Source organism: Medicago sativa, chromosome 4, assembly GCF_051527215.1.
Source record: "Medicago sativa cultivar Bolivia chromosome 4, Bolivia_mono, whole genome shotgun sequence".
Lineage (NCBI taxonomy): Eukaryota > Viridiplantae > Streptophyta > Magnoliopsida > Fabales > Fabaceae > Medicago > Medicago sativa.
The window spans coordinates 79,891,601-79,916,759 of record NC_140752.1 but is presented as its reverse complement, the minus strand read 5'-3'; the positions used below and the strand labels follow the sequence as shown (position 1 = coordinate 79,916,759).

The following is a 25,159-nucleotide window of genomic DNA, read 5'->3' as shown; positions in this document are numbered from 1 at the left end:
TCAAAAAACATATTTAAAGCTTGCTACAAAAACACATTTAAAGCTACTTTTATGGTGTAAAAATATTATTTCAAGGTAACAAAATCCCAGCGTTTGAAATATTTTGATAATAATGCTCAGTTTTTTTTTACTAAAGTAATCAATTTCAAAATATTAAACATTGTTCTTTAGTTTTAATTAACCTTTCAGAATTTTATTCCTCATTACCCATCTATCTATAAAATAACAAGGATAAAAAAAGAATTTCACATGCACGACTTTTTCATTTATTTTCAATTTAAATATATCACACAACCCGTATGCACAATGTTCTCTCTTCAGACAAATCTAAGGACACTTTCATAATCATACATACATGGCCAATGATCTTGTACCAAATCAGATACAACAACTTTGTCCACGTTGGAGATTTCGAACTACCACATAGCTGATATTGAAACTGAATGAGAATTCACCAGTTCAGTGAACACCAATGCATTCATTCTCTCTCTAGACATTTTATGTTGTTGTTTGCACATATCAATAAAGAAAAATCAAAGACCCTGATTAGAATTCTCTACAATTTCATAATTTTCTATACAACAAAATATCTTTTCCCTATGAAATATTATTTTTTTTGAAGAAACCCTATGAAATATTATTATTACTACTATTATCATATATATTAGTATCACTACTATTCTTCTGATTTTCTGCATTGTTGGGTTTTCTGCAACATCCCTCCAATCCATCACGGTTGGGTGAGAGAATGAAATCCGGCGCCTCCTCGATATCATCAGCAGGCTAATAATGAAAGCACACAACACAACACAACACAAGTAAGACAACTCACCGAACATGACGAAGCAAAAATGCGAAACATATTCAAGTCTATACCTGCCATAGCTCCAATATATGCCATAACAAAAAACTGAAGATCATAACCAAGCAAAAGATCTTTCCTGCCCATGCTCCGCAAGAGAGGTGTCTAAAACAACAGATACAATTTGCATTCTTAGAAGTAGTTAATGATAAACTTGTTAGTTCCTTAATTCATTAGGTATTAGTTTTACATCTGAACTTCTTGTACCAGAAAAAGGATTGCTAAAGTTTGTAGTGTTGTCAAATAATGATCCCAAAATACATTGTTTTACTACCAACCAGCTTAAGTTACAAGCAGATTAAAGAATTTCATGCTTAGGTAATTAGAATACAAAAATCACATAAATGAAACAGAATGACCAGTAGATTTTCTTTTACAACTAGATGTTCCTATTAGAATTATATTAAACCTATGAAAGTGTGTACCGTGAGAGTCGTTCAAGTAGATTTTGGTCAGAACACTTCAAAGCACGATCATATACAATTTCGGTTCTTTTGGCAACATCATGCCAGCTATAGAGTTCCCTCATCTACAGAAAATAAACAGACTGACTAAGTAACTAGTTTACCTGATGAAAGCAAAAGAAAAGGGTCATTTAAACTATAAACTCACTCGATTGTGCATGACTTGAGGATCAATTTTAGGCAGCATAGTTATCGCCTTCTGGATTGCGCGCACCATATCACTTGGATCAGGTTCTGCCAAAACAATCATATCATCTGGTACAACCTATAGTAAGGAAGTGAATCTATATCAAACTCCAATAGATCGTAGTCCAAAATATTGGAATTTACAAGAAACTGAAGTGTATAAGAAAATTTCTCAAAGATAAACTACATAAAAGGAATTTATATATCAAATAAGAATAGAAAAAAATACTTGTGGTGCCTACCTCAGGAACACCTCCGACGCGCGTGCTGACTGTTAACAATCCACAACTAGCAGCCTCTAATATGGCTATGCAAAAAGCTTCTGTTAAGGAACTGTAACAGTGCAAAGGTCAGGTAGGACACCAAATACAAAATAAATAATATCAGATACGACTCAGAATGATAAAGTTCATGTCCTTAATATCTTCAAATCAATAACTGAAAATCAGAAAAGATGTAATTGTGACACAACTTAGCTTGGATCAGGTATTGAATGTTTGAAGTGGATTCATGTCATAGGTCAGCATGCTACGTTTACCAACCAGGGATACATAAGCAAAAGGTAGAAAGTATGAAAAATAAACAGTTATTACGAGTTAGGATCCTCTCCATTCAATCTCTTCTCCATTTCTTCCATTTGGAGAGATAAAGACACAAAAAATCTTGAAAATAATTAAGGATGGTGAGACCTATTTGAAGTGAAACTCCATGGAAACAGTTAGAAAAGCTTAGAGAGAGAGAGAGAGATAGAGAGAGAGAGAGAGAGAGAGAGAGAGAGAGAGAGAGAGAAGAGAGAAAAGAGATTGTAACAGAATTCTGTTATTGTATTATTAATCTGAAATGAAGAGTGAATACAGTATTTATAGAGCATTCTAATGACAGCTGTACAAAGTGCTTAGTCACTAGCTTAGAGACTAAACTATCTTAGCTTAATCTACTTACTCTAACATTCCCCCTTCAAACTGAGAGTGTCACAAACCCTCAGTTTGTTTCTAAGATAGATGAATCTAGCAGTGGACAGAGGTTTAGTAAGCACATCTGCCCACTGATCTTGAGCAGGTACATGGGAAACCAACAGCTCCTTCTTGATAACCTTTTCTCTTACAAAGAAAATATCTAATTCCATGTGTTTTGTTCTTGAATGAAGAACAGGGTTGTGGGCTAGAGAAACTGCACTAAGGTTATCACAAAATATCTGAGGGACTTTACTTTTCACTTGTAGTTCCTGAAGTAAAGATTGTATCCAGATGATTTCAGCAGAAGCTTGTGCAAGACTTCTGTATTCTGCCTCTGCACTGGACCTGGCCACTAGTGTTTGTTTCCTTGCCCACCAAGACACCAAATTAGGACCCAAAAATATACATGCTCCAGATGTACTCCTTCTATCATCAGGGTCTAAAGCCCAATCAGCATCACAAAACCCAGTGATTGCAAGTGGCTCAGTAGTACTGGCAGGTGTGAGAAGCAAACCATGATGCGGGTCCCTTGTAAATATCTGAGGATTCTTTTCACTGCTTTCCAGTGATCCTCTTGAGGTGCAGATAGAAACTGACACACTTTATTCACAGAGAAGGAGATTTCAGGTCTTGTAATTGTTGCATACTGCAGAGCACCAACTATAGATCTGAAGTATGAGGGATCAGAAACACTATTGGAACCAAATTTTGATAACTTGGTGCTGGATGCCATTGGTGAAGCCATACTATTTGCATTGATCATATTGGCTCTTTGAAGCAGATCCTTAATGTATTTAGATTGGGATAAAAGTAGGGAACCTGATGGAGAGTGATGAACCTCTATTCCAAGAAAATAATCCAGTTTCCCCAAATCCTTTAGAGAGAATTCTGAGTTGAGTTGATGAACTAGTTGCTGGATAGCAGTTTTAGAGTTCCCTGTGATGATGATATCATCTACATACACTAGAATGAAAATGCAGTAAGCTTTAGTATGTAAGGTAAACAATGAAGGATCACATCTGCTGGACTTAAAACCAAAACTGAGAAGAGTGGATTTAAGTCTGTCAAACCAAGCTCTAGGGGCCTGTTTCAATCTATAGAGGGCCTTGTGTAGCTTACAAACCAAGTTCTTTTTAGAGGATTCAAAACCAGGAGGCTGCTCCATATATACCTCTTCAGTAAGCAAGCCATTGAGAAAGGCATTGTTTACATCTAGCTGTTGAAGGGGCCAGTGTTGAGTGATAGCTAGAGTCAAAACTGTTCTCACTGTGACAGGTTTAACAACAGGAGAGAAACAACAACAACAACAACAACAACGCCTTATCCCACTAAGTGGGGTCGGCTACATGGATCAAATGCCGCCATAATGTTCTATCAAAGACCATATTTGGATCCAACTCATTGACCTCTAAATCTTTTCTAATGGTTTCTCTAATAGTTTTCTTAGGTCTTCCTCTACCTCTTTTAACCTGACTCTCCTCCATTTGATCTACTCTTCTTACCACGGCGTCTACGGGTCTTCTCTCTACATGTCCAAACCATCTAAGCCTATTTTCTACCAACTTTTCTACTATAGGTGCTACCCCCACTCTCTCTCTAATGATGTCATTCCTAATCCTATCATGTCTAGTCTTACCACTCATCCAACGCAACATCCTCATCTCCGCTACGCTTACTTTACTCTCGTGTTGGCTCTTAACCGCCCAACACTCCGTACCATACAACATTGCCGGTCTGACTGCTGTCCGATAGAACTTTCCTTTCAGCTTAAGTGGTACTTTCTTATCGCACAAAACACCTGAGGCTCTTCTCCATTTCAACCACCCAGCTTGAATACGATGATGTACATCAGCTTCTATTTCTCCGTCATTTTGTACTATGGACCCAAGATATCTAAACCGTGTAACTTGGGGTATGATATGATCTCCAACTTTCACCTCTAAGGTAGACCCACTTCTCCTTTTACTGAAGTTACATTCCATATATTCCGTCTTGTTTCTACTCAGGCGGAAACCGTACGCTTCTAAGGCTTGCCTCCAAGTCTCTAGCCTCCCGTTTAACTCCTCCCTCGACTCACCAAGCAAGACTACATCATCTGCAAAAAGCATACATCTCGGTGCTAACTCTTGGATGTGTTCCGTCAGTACATCCAAAACTAAAGTAAAAAGATAAGGACTTAGGGTTGACCCTTGGTGCAGTCCTATTGTTATGGGAAAATCTCCGGTATCCCCATCCTGCGTCCTCACACTAGTCGAAGCCCCCTCATATATATCCTGGATAGCTCTAATATAGGCAATCCTCACCCCTTTCTTCTCCAGGGCTTTCCACAAAATCTCTCTAGGTACTCTATCATACGCCTTCTCCAAATCAATGAAAACTAAGTGCAAGTCTTTTTTATCCGTCCGATATCGCTCCATCACGCGTCGAAGTAAGTAGATCGCTTCCATAGTCGACCTCCCAGGCATAAAACCAAATTGGTTATCCGTAACGTGAGTCTCTTTTCTTAGTCTTCGCTCAATTACCCTTTCCCATAACTTCATGGTATGACTCATTAGCTTAATTCCCCTATAATTCGTGCAATCTTGTATATCCCCCTTGTTCTTATAGATTGGAATTAAGGTGCTTCTTCTCCACTCGTCCGGCATTTTCTTCGTCCTCATAATCTCGTTGAAAAGTTTTGTGAGCCACCCAATTCCTCTATCGCCAAGACTTTTCCACACTTCGATAGGTATGTTGTCCGGCCCAACTGCCTTGCCATTACTCATCCTTTTCAACGCTTCTTTCACCTCGTGCTCCTGAATCCGACGATAATAGTTATAGTTTCGGTCCTCCTCTCTGATGTCTAACCTGTTAGAGTCTGGTAAGATCTCATATCCTTCATTAAATAAGTTGTGGAAATACTTCTTCCATCTATCCTTAATATCTCTCTCTTGCACCAAAACTATACCCTCTTCATCCTTAATACACTTCACTTGGTCCAGGTCTCTTGTCTTTCGTTCTCGTCCCTTCGCAAGCTTGTATATAGATTTCTCCCCCTCCTTGGTACCTAAAGATTGGTATAATCCTTCAAATGCTTGAGTTCTCGCTTCGCTCACCGCCTTCTTAGCCTCTTTCCTAGCTATCTTATATTTATCCCAAGTTTCGGCATTTTTACACTTAGACCAATCTCTAAAACAATCTCTCTTGATCCGAACTTTACTCTGAACACTGTCATTCCACCACCAAGATTCTTTACCCCTAGGTCCAAAACCTCTAGATTCTCCCAATGTCTCTTTTGCCACCTTCTTAATCTCATGAGCCATCCTCTCCCACATATCATTAGCGCTTCCATGTGGTTGCCTGAAACCTCCCTCTAATATCTTGTGTTGGAATATCCTTTGTTTGTCACCCTTTAAATGCCACCACTTGATTCGCGGAGCCCCGCTACGGTCTCTTCTCTTTGCCCTCCTCTTAACCCTTACATCCATCACCATTACTCTATGTTGGGTAGTTAAGCCCTCTCCCGGTATGACTTTACAGTCTAAACAGATCTTCCTGTCTGTTTTCCTAATGAGAAAGAAATCGATCTGAGAACAAGAGGCCCCACTCTTGTAAGTGATGAGATGCTCCTCTCTTTTCCTAAAACACGTATTTGCTATTGTAAGATGAAAAGCCGATGAAAAATCTAAGATGGAATTTCCCTCCGCATTTACCTCCCCGAGACCATACCCCCCATGCACGCCCTCGAAACCTCTCGAAACCCTCCCTACATGCCCATTCAAATCCCCTCCTAGAAAAATCTTTTCTCCTAATGGAATATCCTGAATTAATCCTTCTAGCTCCTCCCAAAACTTTACTTTAAGGTGTTCTTCTAGTCCTACCTGAGGTGCATAAGCGCTAATTACGTTAAAGGTGTCTTGTTCCACTACACACTTTAAGGCTATAATCCGATCTCCTATCCTTTTAACATCCACAATATCTTTCTTCCACTCCTTATCCACAATGATGCCTACCCCATTTCTCGATCTAACTTCGCCCGTGTACCAAAGCTTAAATCCTGAACTATCTAATTCTCTCGCCTTTTCCCCACCCACTTAGTTTCTTGTAGGCACATAAAGTTAATCCTCCTCCTAGTCATAGTGTCTACTACTTCCATAGATTTACCCGTAAGAGTACCTATATTCCAAGTTCCAAAACGAATCCTACTCTCATGAACTAGCTTCTTTACCCGCACCCGTTCACGAAGATGTGGGAACCCTTGCTTATTTTTCACTACATCCAGGCGGCGATGCAACGGCCCTTGCTCATTTGACACTGTACTCGAGCCATACAACGCGTTGCTTTCGGGCAACGACCTAGCATTCACACTATTTCGTATTTGGTCCATGTCATAGAGATTCGACAAAGTTTTACGTTGGCTGTCGAGGCCTAACACAACCCTCTCCATTTTACCCGGGCTTGGGACCGGCCTTGGCAGTAAAATCAAACCCTGCCTGCTGATGGAATCCCTTAGCTACCAGGCGTGCTTTATATCTATTGACAGTCCCATCAGGATTCTCTTTAACTCTGAAAACCCATTTGCAGCCTATAGCATGTCTATTTGCAGGAAGAGGAACCAGAGACCATGTCTGATTATGCATCAGGGGCATTGAACTCATCTTTCATAGCCAGATGCCATTTAGGATCCTTAATAGCAGTTTTATATGATGTAGGTTCAACAAGAGTAAGTAAGAGAGTAGGATTGAGTCTAGGCTGCACAATACCAAGTTTACCTCTTGTGTTCATAGTAGAGTATTGTGAGGATGGATTATATGGGGAACAGGAGGAGGTGACACAGAAATAGCATGCTGAGATGCAGTAGTGGAAGTAGAAGATTCAGAAGCAAAGTTGTGAGATGGAGAGGGAGACAAAACAGTAATAGGGGTGGGATTTAACACATTTGTAGTTATAGGTGAGGACTCATGGTGATAAGACTGAGTTGGTGAGGTGATAGGAGTATTCACAGGAGGGGATATAGGTTCAGACTCAATGGATGGAGGGTGATGAGTAGGAGAGTCTGAACTAGCAGATGAAGATGACTGAGATGAGTTAGAGACAAGAGTAGGAATAAAAGAAGACAGAGTTGGACCATCAGGTTTAATAGAGTAACTTGTCTGAGAAGGAAATAGTTCATGATAAGGGAACTTGGTTTCATTAAACACAACATCCTTAGAGACAAAAATTCTACCAGATGCATCTAGACATTTATAACCCTTGTGATGATTGGAATATCCTAAGAACACACTCCTTGGAATGAAAATCAAGTTTGTGAGAATTATATGGTCTTAAAAATGGAAAGCAAGCACAACCAAAACTCTTAAGGAACTTGTAATCTGGAAATTGTAAATTGAGTAAAAAGAAGGGTGACTTATGAGCTAAAACCGGTGTAGGCAGTCTGTTAATAAGGTAAGTTGCTGTCAGAAAAGCATGGTCCCGAAATTTGAGTGGCATTTTGGCATGAGACAAAAGGGTGAGGCCTGTTTCAACTATATGCCTGTGTTTTCTCTCAACAGAGCCATTTTGATGGTGAGTATGAGGGCAGGTAAATCTATGTGCTATTCCAAGCTCATTGAGATACTTGGTGAAGGGTAAAAACTCACCACCTCCATCAGTTTGCACAGATATGAATTTCTTATTTAATTGAAGTTCAATCATAGTTTTGAAGTTCTGAAATGTGAGAAGTGTGTGAGACTTGAGTTTCAAGGAATAAATCCAAGTATATCTAGAACAGGCATCTACACAAGTAAGGAAGTAAGTGTAACCACATGAAGACTCAACAGGTGCAGGACCCCACAAATCACAGAAAATTAATTCAAGTGGTTTAGTATATGTCATTTTAGATGCATAAGATGGAAGCCTATGAACTCTACCATGACAGCAAGCAGTACAAAATTCTGAAACATTTTTATTTGGTAATTTGACATTACAAAGTTTGATAATGCTTCGGAGCACCTCATCATGATGAGGGTGTCCAAGCCTACTATGCCAAATGCTATACATAGAAGGAAAAGACTGAACAGAACTTCTAGTTGAACTATTAGGTAAGTGCTCAACATTATTACATTGAAAATTGCTAGAGTTGAGACTATTTTTAAGTTCTAAAGGAGTAAAAGCTGAAGAAAGGTACTGTGCTGAAACTTGATTGCAGGCTCTAGAGTTTTGGTAGATAGGATCAGGGACCTTGACAGACTTGGTGTCCTCAAACTGATAGAGGCCATCAGGTCCAAGAACACCTCTTAAGAGCACCTTAGAAGAGTCCTGAGATTTCACAAAACAATGATTAGGATGGAACTCAAAGTAGACATCATTATCTCTAGCAAATTGACTTACACTAACAAGATTCTTGGTTATAGAAGGAACAAGTAAGAGATTATTGAGTTTTAAAGTTGTTTTGGGGTGTAAAGGGGAAGGAAAATGTAATGAACCAACAGATGTAATGGCCAAACCTCGTCTATTTCCAATATGGACTTGATCAGATCCAGAGAGGGACATAGAATCCATCAGATTGGAGGCATCTGGTGTGACATGATGCGTTGCTCCTGAGTCTGGATACCAGACATTGCTGAAGGAGTTGTGTGCTTCAGAACCAATTAAGAAAGCTTGAGCAGGGTATCCTTTTTGACTACCAGCTTGAGAAGGTGGCCTGAATTGTCCAGGTGACTGAGCACGAGCCATATTCTGCATCCACACATTAAAGGGAGCACCATAGCTTGAAGGACCACCATAGCCATACCCTCCTTGCATACCATAGGGACTGTAGTAATCAGGTTGAGGAGTGGAGAAGCGAAAATGGCAGTAATTGGCATCATGTCCAGTTTTAGAGCATATTTGACATTGAACATAGGGTCTACCACCAGAATTTCCATTAAAACAGCCACCACGGCCTCTAAACCTGCCTCCACGGCCACCACGGTCTCTGAACTGGCCTCTTCCCCCAAAATTAGGGTTAGCATTGGGAAATTGATTGTTTCCATGTGCATCAGAACTGAAACCTTGAAAATTAGGTTCAGGAGCACTAGTTTCAGTGAGATTCACAGACACAGGTTCAGTAACTGCAGCTTTCTTGAATTTTTCATTGCGAGATTCCTGAGTGAGAAGCTGAGATTCCAGCTCATCAAGAGAAATAACTTCAGATTTGGAATTTACGCTAGCAACAATAGCGTTATATTCTCCAGGAAGTGCTTCAAGCACTGTTTCAATTAGGTCCCTATGAGATACAGGATCTCCAATGGAGGCAAGAGACTCTGATATGGTGCGAACACGCGCAATGAACTCAGCAACGGTGCGTGAGCCTTTGGTGATGGATCGGAGCTCCGATCGGAGTTGACACGAACGCGTCTTCATCTGAGTATAGCAATAGCTATGAATCTCATCCCAAACTTGATGCGAGAACCGGAGAAGAACGAACCGCGAGAGAAGCGACGGCGAGATCGTTGAAAGAATCCACGTACAGAGCAAAGAGTCTTGCTCTTCCCATTCGGTGTACGCCGGATTTTCAGTTCCGGCTTCACGTGCTGCGTCGGTGAGAAAAACCGGTGGAATCGACGGCGAGACAACGTGTTTCACCATTTTTGTTCCTCGAAGCACGCCTTCCACCTGTTGTTTCCATTGAAGATAATTCGTATCATCAAGCTTCACCGAAATCACTTGTTTGAAGTTTTTGGATGCTGCAGCAGTAACGCGCTGCGTAGCATCGGAGGAAGATGAATTGGTTGGGGAAGCCATGGCACTGGATCAGAAAGCTCTAGATACCATATTTGAAGTGAAACTCCATGGAAACAGTTAGAAAAGCTTAGAGAGAGAGAGAGATTGTGTTATTGTATTATTAATCTGAAATGAAGAGTGAATACAGTATTTATAGAGCATTCTAACGACAGCTGTACAAAGTGCTTAGTCACTAGCTTAGAGACTAAACTATCTTAGCTTAATCTACTCACTCTAACAAGACCTATTTAATGATAGGACCCACCACCTATTTTTTGTGTCTATCTCTTTCATAATGGCAATCTCCATTCATTTTTATAAATGGAGAGAATCTCAACTCAGTTATTACGGGGTTATTTGGGTGAAACGGTGCCCCTTTGCTCCAGAGGTCATGCAACAAACTGGTGCACATTTCTTCTTAGATTGACAATTTAAACATGCTAGTAAGTGAAATTTGAAATACTTATGGTTAATAACAACAATAGGTGCTTTAGAGGTCAATGACATTAATTTAACAAATCCCCTGGGTTTATAGAATAGTTATCTTCATGCCCTGTCATTCAGGGCCCTAAAGTACCTGTTGATCTAAAGTAGTATGAAACTTTTGAGGCCCTGACATTGTGTGAATGGATCATCATTCTCAACCATATAAAGGATGGATAAAAACTAAAATGCTCTTTATATTCACTTCAATGATTTATAGAATCAGTTACTCAAATCTTAGATTTCCTCCTTTTTCTTAAAGATGTTACTCAAAACTAGAAATGAGAAGTATGATAGATGAGAACAGTTGGAAATTTTAAAATATCGATGACTTGATATACATCAAATTAAGTTAGAAAATTTATTCTTCAAACTTCAGCCACTTAAAATGGCTTCATTATCACCCTTATATTTGAAGCAAAAAATTCAGGAAATTATTCCCAACAACTACAAAAGAATTAAGCCGCATATCTCTAAGACCAGAAATGTTGTATAATAGTGAATCTCGGGCAGCGAAATAACAATAATAGAAAAAACAAGTGTTGAAGATGCAACAGATGATTAAAAATTATGACAGAGTATAAATTCATAACCATAAAACTTACAGAAAGAAATAAAGAACTTTTCCAGGATGCCAAACCTGTTTAAGAAAATATGCCCTTTTATTAGAACAGATCGGACATCTGTATGTTGTACAGCTCCCATCAAACCAACTCGATCTTGAAGAGAATGCTTTTCTCTCATCTCCTCCAACCGTACACGTTTAGGTCCATCACCTCCAATAATGAAATGAACCTTCAAATGGGATACATAAGTTATGTCTTTAATGTCTACACTTGAGGTACCAAATTCTAAAAATTACAATTTATTTGGCCATTATTTCACTTGATTCTATTAGGCTCCTACATAAGGAACCAGCACAATAGCAACACTGGAACACCAATAATCATATAAATATTGTGAAAATGAATATTAAAAGGGTAAACGATGTTGCTCTCTGCAATGGACAAAAAGTTTCCATGACAATATAGATGAAATGTCTTAGTTCCGACTTCAAAATTTTGAATAATGCAAAGAGGTTAAGGTTCAAATAGAAGATAGGAAGAATATATTGCAAAAAAAGTGGTATGCACAAACTATAAATCATCATAAAAATTGCAACTTTCTCTGTCAAGAAGCACCAGCAGGACAAAAAGGAAAATCATTCCAAGAGGGGGGCCATAAGTTAATACCATTATGTCCACATTAGACAAAAATCTAGATCCAAATTTCTTATACCGCGTTATGCAAAACAAGCCAACTTACATTAGGATGCAATCGACACACTTCTGGAATGACTTCAACAAGCAAGTCGGCTCCTTTACGGTAAACCAATCGACTGATAACAACAATAACAATTTCCGATCCGCTAGGAGGACGCTCCTCCTCCGCCTCCGCATCCGCCTCCGACACTGGCTTAAACTTGGCAGTGTCAACAGCATTAGGAATTACAAAAACCTTCTCTGGCACCAAACCAGACCTCAAAACCGTGTTCTCCTTACTTGTATGAGAAACACATATAGCCTGACTCACATCTGCCAAGGTAAACTGCAAAACCTTGTTCATGTGAATACTTCCAGTGTCACTAAAACCATTCAAGGAATGATCAGTAAACACAACCTTGTATCCCATGATTCTAGCATGCATAAGGGCCTCGTGACAAAGTGTTGAAAAGGTTTGATGTCCATGCACAACGGTAATTCTTTCTCGAGTGAGAATAGTTCTTATAATTGGGAGTGTTCCATATAAAGTTGGAAATGTATTCTGATTAAAGAATGGTCTCCATGGAACATAGTAGACTTTCAAACCACCTGTCATGTATCTAACCCCAGAGCGTTTTCCATAAGCATGAGTTACAACCACCACCTGATCATTGGTAATTACATTTTAATTCAATTCAAAAACATTGCAAATTACCTCAGACAGCACAATAAGTTATAAATACATCAGTCATGTTATGTTACTACGTGAATGAAAAAGTGCAAAATGATTAATTCTTTGGATGAAAACAATCCTTTTCAAGAGATATAATTCTTTAGATGATAAATCGAATCAAAGAACTCTCATTTTCTTCCCTAAGGCTCTGTTTGGATAATCAGCTTAATTAATTAAGCGTCTATAGCATAAACATTTATGATATAAGTGGTTAAAGCAGTATATAAGGTGAAATAAGTGAGTGGAATTAAGCAGTAGACCTAGAATGGTGAAAAGTGATAATGTGATACCTTGTGGCCTAAGTTGAGCAAGCATTGAGAGAGGCAGTAGATGTGATTCTCGACACCACCAACGTTGGGATAGAAAAAATCAGAGACCATAAGAATCGAATGCTTTTCATTTTCATTTTTACGATCACCCATCACTACCAAAACCAAAACCAAAATTTCCTTTTCCTTTTCCTGATTTGGAGTTCGAAATGGATTGCTTCCTTCTTCTGATCAATGCCGGTTGCTGGAGGGATGTAGCGTAGATCAACGGCGGCAGGTCGACGACATGAACATGGCGTCCGCTGTGTTTTGCATCATATCACGTTTGGACTTGAAACCTTTCAATGCGGCATTGCATATATCGAGAAACTTTGTACGTGTGTTACGAGTGTAGTCCACTATATAGAGTCAAAAACGTTTTTTTTTTCTTCTTTTTTTCATAAGGATAAATAATTATTTTCGTCTCGTGCGCAATGAATAATCTCAATAGTTGGTTTTTTAATGTATTGAAATTTCAACATAGTACTATTTGATTATGCAATTTATTGTTAAAATAGTCTCCGTTAAAATAATCTTTAATGATAATTGATAATAATAACTATTTTTTTTTTATAAGGACAAATATGACAACAAGTAAGTACGTATAGTGACCGATATAACTAACATTATGTAAGTATATTGATGGATTAATATGATAATATTAACATATCATTTTAACGTCATGAACTATTTTTATTAACAGAGTGCACGGTATGGGCTATTTTGCAATTCGATACATTGAGAGACTATTGTGATTATTCGTTACACCTTTAGAGGGAAAAAATGACTATTTCCCCCTTTTATTTTGGTAATTGAGATAGATTGAACTTTTAATTTATGTGGCAATTCAGAATATTTTGATTGGTTGTGTGTCCAAAATTATTTTGGATTGTCAACCCACCATCATTAATCTCTTATTTTATTTATGTAATACAATTTTTTTTTTATAAGCAAATGTTAATTATTAGTATTTTGTTTAAAATCTTAAACGCATGCAAAATTAAGATATTTTGTTCAACAAATGTTATGCTCGTAAAATTGAAGCTTGTGGGCCATGTGTTTGGGTTTGGAGCTAGCTCGGAGACGGGGAATGACTCACCTTCAAGTTGAGAGTGCTTCCAATTTGTTGGTCGACATGATAACATGAAATTGCAATATTAATGGGAGTGCTCCTACCTTGATTCGGCACATCTGTGAGTTTAAAAACATGAATTGGAATGTGCAAATTAATCATACTTGGCATGAAGGCAACATAGCAGCTGATTGGTTAGCTAACTTTAGTTTAACTTTGAACGCTTTTGATTTCCATGTAATGGAGACTCCTCCTAGGGAGCTTCAAAATATTCTCTTTGATGACAGATCCGACGCTAGCATGTCTCATAATGTTCGTTTATATTTGTAGTTTTCTTCTTGAGCTTTTGTCCTCTTTTGTAAAAAAAACAATGAGAGATAAGCATAAAAACATTGAGAGTAGCATAACTTAACTAAAAAAAAACATTGTGAGTAGCATAATTTATAAATGTTTTAAAGCATGATCACCACCATTTATTTGTCGCCTATGCTAGCATGTTTTTTTTTATAGATACAAGGGTTCCACAATTCGAGATGATAGACCGTATTCATATAAATCACATTATGATTTTTCAATTAAAATCAAACTGAATCACTTTTTTTTTTGTCTTAAAATAAATCCAAATAAAAAGAAAACAAAAAACACATCAACCGGGCACACAATTACAAGCAAAGCATACAAAGTTTGGTATGTAAGTTTCAATTAGATTGGAGTATAAACAGCAGGATATATAACAAAGGCCTTATTCCTTTTGAGCATTTTATATCCACTCTAAGTCTAGGGAAGGTATATAAAAAGTGTAGGATGTCATGTGTATGGTTTGATGTATTTAAGTGAATTTGAAAGCAAGAAATGGGAAGGTGTTTCAAACAAGTAAGTCTTGATTGATAGATAAGTGGAGAAAGTAAAAATAACTTTGTAGAATAGGGATTCTGTTATCAAATAACACAATGGTGAGGAAATCTTTAACATATGGCAGTAGGATGCCATGGTCTTGGAAATCCTTTACCATTTTGTCTTTGAAAAAAAAACAAATATTTCAAATACACACATTTATTTATTCTTACAATAGTCTCATCAAGCACCAATTCATGTTTCAATCATAACTAGAAGGATAAAAGTACACAATGTGACCACAATCTCTTATCCAGCCGCTTCAAATTGTTTCGGTAAAACTCCACACACTTGCCAAACAACACAGACCATTCATGACAAAACTTCAAGTGTGTTTGGCTAGGAAAGCAAGGATAAGCTGATTCACCCGTTCGGGAAATTGTTCTTGAACAAAATGAGTTCCCTCTGGAATAAATGTAACCTCCAAATTGGGAACAAGCTCTTTCGTCTTTTCACTTTTTATTAAATCTTCAATCCCTGGAAACTTGAAAACATAATCCTTTTCTCCCATTATCAGCAGTGTTGGAACTTTGACTACAGGATCTGGCAAGTTCAAGTCATCACCAGCTGTCCTACAAAAGTACAAATGCAAACAAAACAATTCCAATATCATTAACAAGAATTCATCTTCACACCATAATAATTTTCTGATAGGTCAAAGCACCATATCATTTCCCATTTTCACTATGAAAAAAAGGAAGTAGAGAATGAGATAAAAAAAGTTAGCACCTATATGGAACCTGCAATGCGGTTCGGAATCCAGATTTCTCATACAAGGCTCCATAAGTTGAAAGATCATCCTCAGTAAACCAAGAGGGAAGAGGGGTATCAGGTTCCACTAAATCCATGATCTCTTGGTTTTCATTAGCTATTGGTAATTCACTTCTTGAGAAAAGGATATAAACTTTTCGCACAACAGTTTTTGCATCAAAGCGTCCAAAATCAGCCTCTGCTCTTCCCGGTTCCTGATACATAATACATATAAACAGATACAAAGCCATGATGATAGATCGATAGTAAAAGCCTAAAAGGAAAAATAAATTTACCTTCCATCTCAAAATGTAGAAGCCTTCTGGGAAGTATTTATGTAGCATAGAGGGGCCTGGTGGAACATATGGAACTCCCAATGTGATAACTCCTAACTAACACCCTTTCTGGGTGTAGAATGGAAAACAGATATGCAGGAGGACCTCCAAAATCTTTTCCAACAAGAAACACCTAGGATATAAATGCATAAAAAATTAGGCAACATATTCAGCATATATGCTATGAAGTATAGCGACCCATTGGCTGGAATTGCTTCAAATTATGGATGAAAACAGTCACGGCTAGCAAATATTAGGACTAAAGATAAAGTAAAAATTGATATATTTACATCGACCAAAACATGTTGAAGTAAAAAATTAAATGTTGAATCGACAATTGATACTATTGAGTGAATAGACAAATTGATCCTCGAAGCTCTAAGTAACGGTCAAAATAGTCTCTCATATTTGCGAATTGGCAAATACAAAATTTACAAATTTATGAATGTATTTATGAATTTGCAAAATTCAAAGACTATTTTGACAGTTGTTACTTGTTAATATAATATTGAGCATAGATTTGGCTATTAGCTCAATTAGTATTAGACACATGCATAAAATTAAAATCTAAAATTCCAACACAAGGTATGACACTAGTTTAACTTAAGAAAAATCGAAAGACATTTCAACACGTTACTAACTAACAAAGTTGATCATGAACTATTTTCTTCTGATGTGTACCTTAGAAATAGCAAGAGCATCAAGAATCGCTAGAAGGTCGTTGAGAAGATCAGTGAAGGTGGTTTTTTCCGGTTCAGGAGGCTGGTCGGATAGTCCATAGCCTCTGTAATCAGGAGCGATCGCTCTGAAACCGGCACCTGCAAGAGCTATCATCTGGTGGCGCCAGGAGTACCATATCTCTGGGAAACCGTGAAGGAATACTACGACGTTTGGACCTGAAAGATTCTAATAAAGATAAGAAAGGTGTTTGACTTTGATTCACAAGACAAGACAAAGATTGGATTCTGACTAACCGGTTCCAATCTCTGCTATGTGGAGTTTGAGAGCTCCTACATTAACGAACTTGTGTTGGATTTCATCCATGAATGAATGTGTTTCGACTTTCGTGTCTGAACTGAACACTGACATGCCAAGCCCAGGTTTCTCTTGCTTTATTACTTCACGTTTGATAAATCAACCTTCACGTTCCAATCATGGGAGACCACGTTAACTTATCAAGAAACTACATATTAATAAATAAACAAATACTGTCATTATCTATCTTTATATTTTCTTATAGAAAAATACTGTGTAAAGTCTAAGTTATACTAGTCAATTCAAAACCAATGTTCTGTCAAAAATAGAGTCAAAATTAAATATAAAGATATTTATCATTAAAAAATAAAGATATTTTCCATTGGAAAGACAACCAAACTGTTGTTCATGGACTTTGATCATCCCTTAACTGTTTCAGTGTTATGGGTGTCCCTTTGACAAGAGACCTTGAACAAGTGTCCCTTAACATTGAAAGGTAAAGAGATTTTCCATTGGAGAAACATAATTTATTTATCTTTTGACGGAAAGAAAAACTAATCTATGTTATTAATAATAGTCAAAATGGGAGGCATCATTGAAATTGTTTTGCAGCCATACTAGTGGAAATGTCACAATGAGTATTCAATTATTGGTAAAAAGGAAAACACGAATGCCTTGTATTTCAATTTGTACACAATGTGGCTCTGCTGGATTTTTTTCCGGCATAATTATGCACGGTAGCAGTGTAGCTTTTGAATGGGATTACTAGTACTAAAGTTGGTTTTTGAGGTGCAATGATTAAGGGGAACCGGTTATGCTTTTTTTTTTTTTATTTAGTGGCTGTGGTTGATTTGTTATCTTATGTGTTGGAGGAGTTATACATTTTAGTGTTTTGGCATATTGTGCTTTAAAACGGTGTGCTTAGGTTGTATAGAATAGCTTGTCCTTTAGAGCATGTGTTAAATGTTTTCAATTGAGCTGTTGTTGCATTGAGTTTGATTTAAAAATAATTGATGCTGAATTAAATTTGTGTGGAGTAGAAATGCTGTTTCATGATTTTGCCACATATTTGTCCTTTTTTTTTCTTCTGTTGAGAATTGTGCAGTATAGAGAAGGTGGACATCAGATTAAGCACTATTTTGAGTTTCATTGAATCTGTGTTTAGCAAGTGCAGCAATTATGTTGGATGTGTGGCTGGGCATTTTTCTTTGGTGTGGTTTTTAATTGTGGCGGTCCATCATTAAGTCCATGTAATTTTGATTGTAGAGGTACCAAAGCTAGTTTGCAGGTGATTGATATATAATATGCAGCATAACGATCCAAAACCTGCATAATTGCGCAGTACAGCTTTTGACCGATCGATCATTTTGGTCCTAAAATTTGCAAATAGACAATAAGGTCTTTGAAATTATATGGTGTCAATAAATTTGGTGCTTCTATTTAGTTAAATGACAAATGGTTCAAGATAAAAAACGAGTGGCGGGTATTCAGTAAAGAAATCCATAGTTATTTCAAAACAGTAATTGATCATGTTGATCCTTAAGACGCGACAACACTGAATTGATTACGTCTGGACATGCAACATATGTTTCTATCATCCATGCCATATTCCCCATCGTAATAATTTAATAGGAGGACTAAACTGATCAACGCCTTACAACATCACATACCTTTATTTCTATTGGCAAATTTGAGAGATCAAATTAACAGCCCCTTACAATTTAAAGTTCAAACATCAATATACATTATTCAATAACATATAAGTATTAAAACACACATTCAAACAATTTTCCCTTTATTTTATAATGCCGTTCTTGCTATTTTAACTGTTTATTCATTTCTGTCATATTTGGTAGCAACTGCAAGTAGAGGGTATTTTCTACGACAAGTAAGGCCATTAGTTTCAGACATGTCCAAATCCTTTCCTTCTACTCCATCAGGCAATTTCCAATCAAATTGATGAACAAGGTTTGCTAAAACCAATTCATTGATAGAAAGAGCAAACAACACTCCAGGACAACCTCTCCTTCCTGCTCCAAATGGGATAAGTTCAAAATCCAATCCTTTATAATCTATTGAACTGTTCATAAACCTTTCTGGTTTAAATTCTAGAGGTTGTTCCCAAATTGAAGAGTCTCTTGCAATTGCCCAAGCATTGACTATTACCTGTGTACCAGCTGCAATGTCATAGCCCTCTAGTTTGATATCTTCCATAGATTTCCGAGGGACTAATAAGGGAACCGGGAGGTGAAGGCGAAGAATTTCTTTGATCACAGCCTTCAAGTAGTTCATGTTAACCAAATCCTCTTCAGTTACATGAGTTCTATTACCAACCACAGTTCTCACCTCATCTTGCAATTTATGCATCACAGTTTGGTGTCTTAGTAGTTCTGTCATTGCCCATTCTAGGACTGTGTAGGTAGTATCGGTACCTGCAATAAACATGTCCTGCAGAGAAAGTACAATTTAGTTTATACCATGTAGCTACCAAACCTTACTAATTTCACTAAATTTTATGATTCATAGGATATGTTGGTACTATAGGGACGGAAATTGATATAAATTAATTGATGCTGGCTAACAGTAAGACAGCATAAAAATGATTCGCGTTAAAGCATTCACCTAAAAGTGAGCCAAACAATAACTTTCAAATAAAAAAAATTACATTTTGATGTAGAAGCTTCAAATTTTAGATTCAGTTAGAGTGACTGTTGCGTGTTTGGATTGAGGGTAGGATTGACAAGTACACATGAGAGCTTCAAATTACGGTGAGCCACCACGATTTTGTTGAAAAGTACACTTGAGAGCTTGAACAAAATCATGATGACGCTGTGATTTTGACAAATTAACCTCTCATCCAAAAATACACTCAATTTTATGGAAACAACATCAATTTTATTGCATAAGAGGCAAACATATCAAAATGAATTTTATGCTTCTGGGAATCAATTTCATAGAACTTAATGCACAAAATTTGTTTGTAAGTGACATAACTAAAAGGGAAAAACAATGATATTCTTACCAGTAACAAACCCTTAATTGCAGTTCTATCAATTGAGAAGCCAGCAGCATTGCTCTTTTGAACTGAAAGCAAAACGTCCACAAAATCACTGTTTCCTTCACCAACATGGCCATCAGATCTGCTACCAATGATGTGCTCATCAATAACTTTTTCAAAAAATGCATCCATATGTTTGGCTACTTTTTCTGCCTTACTATAAAAACCATTAACCTTACCCAACCAATTAAGCGAAGGTATGTAATCTCTTATAAAGAAAATAACCAATAACTCTCCAAACTCCAACATTAACTCCGGAAGCACTCCACCTTCATCACGGTATCTTTTGCCTAGAACCACCCTGCATGTTATATCATTAGTAACCGTAGAACACAACTCTGTTAAATTCACAGCAGTATTCTTCTGTTGAATACTTTGCATCATTTTTGCAGTTTCTTCCTCTCTAACATGACGATAAGATTGAACTCTTTTGTTACTCAGAAGGTTTAATACACTAAGACTCCTTACTTGTTTCCAATACTCACCATATCCACAACTTGCCACATCTTTGGAACCGTAGAAAAGGATATCAAAGATTTTACGATGTGGCCTATCAGCAAAGACCGAGTCATGAGTTTTCATTACTTCTCTTGCTGCATCAGCAGAGGAAACTACAACCACCGGCACCTTACCAAAATAAAGAAGCATTAAAGGGCCATATTTGTGAGATAGATTTTGGAGAGTACAATGAGGGAATAAGCCAAGTTGATGGAGGTTACCAAGTAGAGGAATTCTTGGAGGTGAAGGAGGTAAGTTTTTTTTGGTAGCAGAAGAATTGTTGGAATTATGGCAATATTTTATGATGGATTGATGGCAAAAAGAGAAATGAGGAATAGTGGAAAGATAGTGAAGAAAAGCATAGGGAATGAAGAGAAGATTTCATGTGAAAGAAAACTTTGTAGAAATGTGGACATGGCTTAAGCTTTGGTTTCTATTGAGTGCAGATGATAAAAACCAATCACTTGGTCGATGTTTATGGTTCTTCTTCTCATATCTTCCTCTATATTTATGGTGACTAAATGATTGCACTGGTAATGAATTGTGATAAGGTGAAAATCAAAGCATACGATGAGAGCAAGTCACGTTGCATGTACTGTTTGTTTCGATAACATTGCAACTTGCACAGTTGCATGTACCGATAAATTCTTCATATATTTTTTATAACATTGCAACTTGCATGTACCGTTAAATTCTTCATATATTTAAGCAAATATAAGTTTGGATAATGATATAGGGAGAGGAGAAGTGGTTTGTGTGTGTATAGATTAATTTTAAATAAAGAAGAAAAAACTACCGATGATGATGATCAATTAGAGGGTTTATCACGTGAGCTAGAGGATGCATTTATCAATGATAATGATCAACTAGAGGGTTGAGTTCGAACCCTGACCCCTGTATATTACAATATCTTAAGGCTTTGTTTGCATGTTTGGAGGGGAAGGGGTTAGGAAAAAAAGGAAGGAGCATGTGAAATAAATAGATGACATTGAGAGGGGAAGACTTTGAGGTTTCATAATACAAAACTCTCCTCATTTGAAGAACTCAAAAATCTTATTGGATGAAGGTTTTGGAGGATTTTGGAGGGTTTATATGAATTTTTCAAATTTAATCTAAGTAGTTATAATATTCTTAAAATTAAAATATATTAATCATAAGCATTAATTTATCATTCTCAAAAAATTACTCTTTCGAAAAATGTGAAAGATTTTACCATTTTCCCCATATTTCAGCCCCTCTAAAATCTTCCTTTCTCTTCCCCTCCAAACTCCCAAACAAAGTCTAAGAGAACAACTATAATTATATCATTATAAATATATATATTTGTGTCGGTATCCTATGTTTTTGAAATTAGCGGTGTTACGAAGTCCGTGCTTCATAAGAGAAAAGACATATATGTTTATGTCACATGACAATGTTCCTATGGTAGCAAAATTTGAGAAAATACTTACAATAAAATATTTTGAAATATATTAATCACAATTATAATTGAATAAAAGAGTGATTGTTGATTAAAATGTGGAAGGTCGCATAATATATTGAAGGCCAAATGCATCCGAGGGTCTTTAAGTTTAACGTTTGTATCGGGTCCGTTTTAAAAGGTAAGTATTGAACATAATATCACAAGACAAAACAACATAACATTTTGGTATTGAACAATTTTTTGTCTTATACGATGTATGGTGGATAAAAGACTATTTTGGTATTTCAGACAACTTGTATTCGAGACAAAAAAGTTTTTGATGTGATTTAGTGAGGGACAAGAATTTTAGTTTTTGTCTTATTTTTAATCTGAACCATTGAATCATTTTTTACCATTGAATCATTTTTAATCTGAACCATTGAATCAATTTTTACCATTGAATCATTTTTTAATTAAAAAAACTGATGTTTTGTTTATTTTTAATCTGAACCATTGAATCATTTTTTACCACATGTCATTCATCCAAGACCCTAAATGGAGCACATGGTAAATGGAGCATACCCCCCCCCCCCCCCCCCCCCCCCCAAAAGACTGTCTATGTGGCTGTTTAATGGTGATGTGGCATGTCCAAATCATACACGGACGAGTTGCGCAAAGAAAGAGTAGGTAGCTCTATGCACTGCAATACATGTGCGAACAAGATATGTTGATCTCATAGGGTTAACCTAATGGGCCTGAATATCCAAAAACATGCCTATTGGTCAATGAAGTGTGGACTATAAAAGGAGATACTTAAATAGAAAAAGGGATCCATTCTTACTTAAACAATGCATTTTCATCTAAGTTGATTTTAGAGTATTCTTAGAGCTTCTCCTCGACAACTCCATTGAATAGCGCATCTATTGCAATTTGTGTTGACACATATAACAAATATATTATAATTTTCAAAACTTATCATTGGGTTAACAATATCAGTACAATAATCTATCATCATACTTAAAATGTCGTTATAAGCTCGTGCAAGAATAATCATATAGTTATTTGAGCTTATATGCTACAAAGCAATATTACATTACATTAATTTAAAATGAAAGTCCCCGTGAGCTTAGCTCGGTTAGTAGAGACAATGTATAATATATGCAGGGGCTGGGGTTCGAATCCCAGAGACCCCATTTCTAACAAAAAAATAAAAACCTAAAATAAAATCTTAAATAAAATTTAAATGAATGATAGTGACTTACTAGTATCAAAACCTTGATTGCAATTCTATCAATATGGAAGCCAATAGCATTTGTCTTTTGAATTATTGAAAGCAAAACATCCACAAAAATCACTGTGCTCGTCCTCTATCAAACCAACATCTACATCAGACCCATGCTTAATGTGCTCCTCAATTACTTCTACAAACTCATCCAAATTTTGGGTACATTTTTCATAAAAACCATTAAATTTTCCCAACCAATCAAACCAAGGTATATAATCTCCCATACGTACACTGCCCAATAATTCCCCAAACTCTAACAACACCTCCTGAAATTTCTTCCCTCTTCCTTCATAGTATCTTTTTTCAAGAGACACCGTTCATACAATATCATTATAGTAATTGTAGAGCACAAAACTCAGTTAAATTCAACGCCGACGACGCAGAAGACTCCTTAAAATATTCCATCCTTCTTAAAGTTTCTTCTTCTCTCACACGACAATAAGATTAAACTCTTTTGTTACTTAAACAGTGTAACATACGAACATCTTTACTTGTCTCCATTACTCACCATTCTGCATAACTATTTTGGAACCATACAATATGATATCAAGGATTTTACGTTGTGGTCTATCAGAGAATTGCATCAGCGGAGAAACACAAGTACTGGAACCTTCCCAAAATAAAGAAGCACTAAAGGGCCATTTTTGTGAGCTGAATCTTAATCTTAGAGTGCACGTGAAGGAATAAGCCAAGTTGACGGAGGTTGCCAACTAGAGGAAATCTTGGAGGTGGAGGAGATAGGTTTTTTGATGTGACAGAAGAGTTGTTGGAAATAATACCAACACTTGATGATGAAGAAAAGAGAAATAAGGAATAGTGGAAAGACAGTGAAGAAAAGCGTAGGGAATGAATATAGAAGCTTTCATGCGAAACAGAACTTTGTAGAAAGGTGAACATGGCTTAAGCTTTGATTTTCTGTTTAGTGATAGTCTCTTCCTTGCTTCTGATATATATCGCTTGGACGATGTTTATTGGTTCTTAGGATATAATGAACTGTATTTTTTCAGGTGAAAATAACATCATAGGATGAGAGTGAGACACGTTGCATTGCATGAATTGTTATTTCTTCATATATTTATACAAATTTAAATTTTATTTGCATAATCCTTAGCCTTGCTATGTGGACATGGATTCTCTGCAGTCAGTCAGGGAACGACAGAGCCACGCATTCAGTGCGTTGTAGGCCTTATGATAGAGATCCGAAGACAAAAATTTAAAGCTTATAGTAAATAAATAAAAACTATTATTATAACAGATCGGATGACTAAGATCATTCTGTGGTCAAATAGTGACCGCGGGGAATTCAATCCTTGCTATGCATAGCCGTCCCAAGTTTAGATTAAAAGAGAGGTAGAGAGCTAACGTAAAATTTGATCGCCAACGTAAAATTCCGTTGAATCTTTATGAGATGGATCGAATATGTAATAGTGTGAAAGTTAGGTCGTTGCATGAAAGCAACACACCGCATAGCTCGAGTACAATGTCAAACAAGTAAGGATCGTTGCATTGTTGTTTGAACGCAGTGAAAAATAAGCAAGGGTTCCTACATCTTTGTGAACATGTGTGGGTAAAGAATTTAGTTAATTAGAGTAGGATTTGTTTTGGAACATGGAATATAGAAACTCTTACAAGAAATTCCGTGAAAATAATGGGTACTATGACTAGAAGGAAACTTAATTTTATGTACCTACAAGAAACTAAGTGGGTGCATGAAAAGGCGGAAGAATTCGACAATTAAGGATTTAAGGTTTGGTACAATGACAAAGTTAGATTGAGAAACAATATAAGCATTATTGTGGATAAGAAATGGAAGAATGATAATATGGATGTAAAAAAGGATAAAGGATCAGAACTTAGCCCTAAATAAACATCTTAAAGTAAAGTTTTGGCCGGATTTAGTAGGCTTAATTCAGATTTATTCGAAAATTAGACATA

The 25,159-nt window shown here is 36.8% G+C and overlaps 3 protein-coding genes across 4 annotated transcripts; all 3 read right to left on the bottom strand.

The window, feature by feature from the left end:
- Positions 1-433: 433 nt before the first annotated feature.
- Positions 434-13,249, bottom strand: LOC146932406 (phosphatidylinositol N-acetylglucosaminyltransferase subunit A-like). 2 transcript variants are annotated; one of them, XM_085704063.1, is made up of 9 exons: positions 12,938-13,249; positions 11,979-12,578; positions 11,314-11,468; positions 1,755-1,845; positions 1,475-1,591; positions 1,288-1,391; positions 877-967; positions 643-783; positions 434-612 (listed from the first exon to the last, which is right to left on the bottom strand). In XM_085704063.1, exons 1-9 carry the CDS (start codon positions 13,067-13,069, stop codon positions 598-600), a joined length of 1,446 nt encoding a protein of 481 aa, XP_085560189.1. In that variant the 5' UTR covers positions 13,070-13,249; the 3' UTR covers positions 434-597. The 2 variants fall into 2 exon arrangements, with proteins under 2 accessions (XP_085560189.1, XP_085560188.1); XM_085704062.1 differs by having other exon boundaries at positions 434-783.
- Positions 13,250-15,064: 1,815 nt separating this feature from the next.
- LOC146932405 (epoxide hydrolase 3-like) lies at positions 15,065-17,090 on the bottom strand. The gene is given in 6 exon segments (XM_085704060.1): positions 15,065-15,493; positions 15,651-15,886; positions 15,968-16,066; positions 16,068-16,139; positions 16,688-16,902; positions 16,981-17,090. Coding segments are annotated over 6 exon segments (939 nt in total). The 5' UTR covers positions 17,051-17,090; the 3' UTR covers positions 15,065-15,246.
- A 1,545-nt stretch (positions 17,091-18,635) lies between these two features.
- On the bottom strand, positions 18,636-21,073 carry LOC146932404 (cytochrome P450 736A117-like). Its single transcript, XM_085704059.1, has 2 exons — positions 20,004-21,073; positions 18,636-19,429 (listed from the first exon to the last, which is right to left on the bottom strand). Exons 1-2 carry the CDS (start codon positions 20,685-20,687, stop codon positions 18,812-18,814), a joined length of 1,302 nt encoding a protein of 433 aa, XP_085560185.1. The 5' UTR covers positions 20,688-21,073; the 3' UTR covers positions 18,636-18,811.
- Between the last annotated feature and the right edge of the window lie 4,086 nt (positions 21,074-25,159).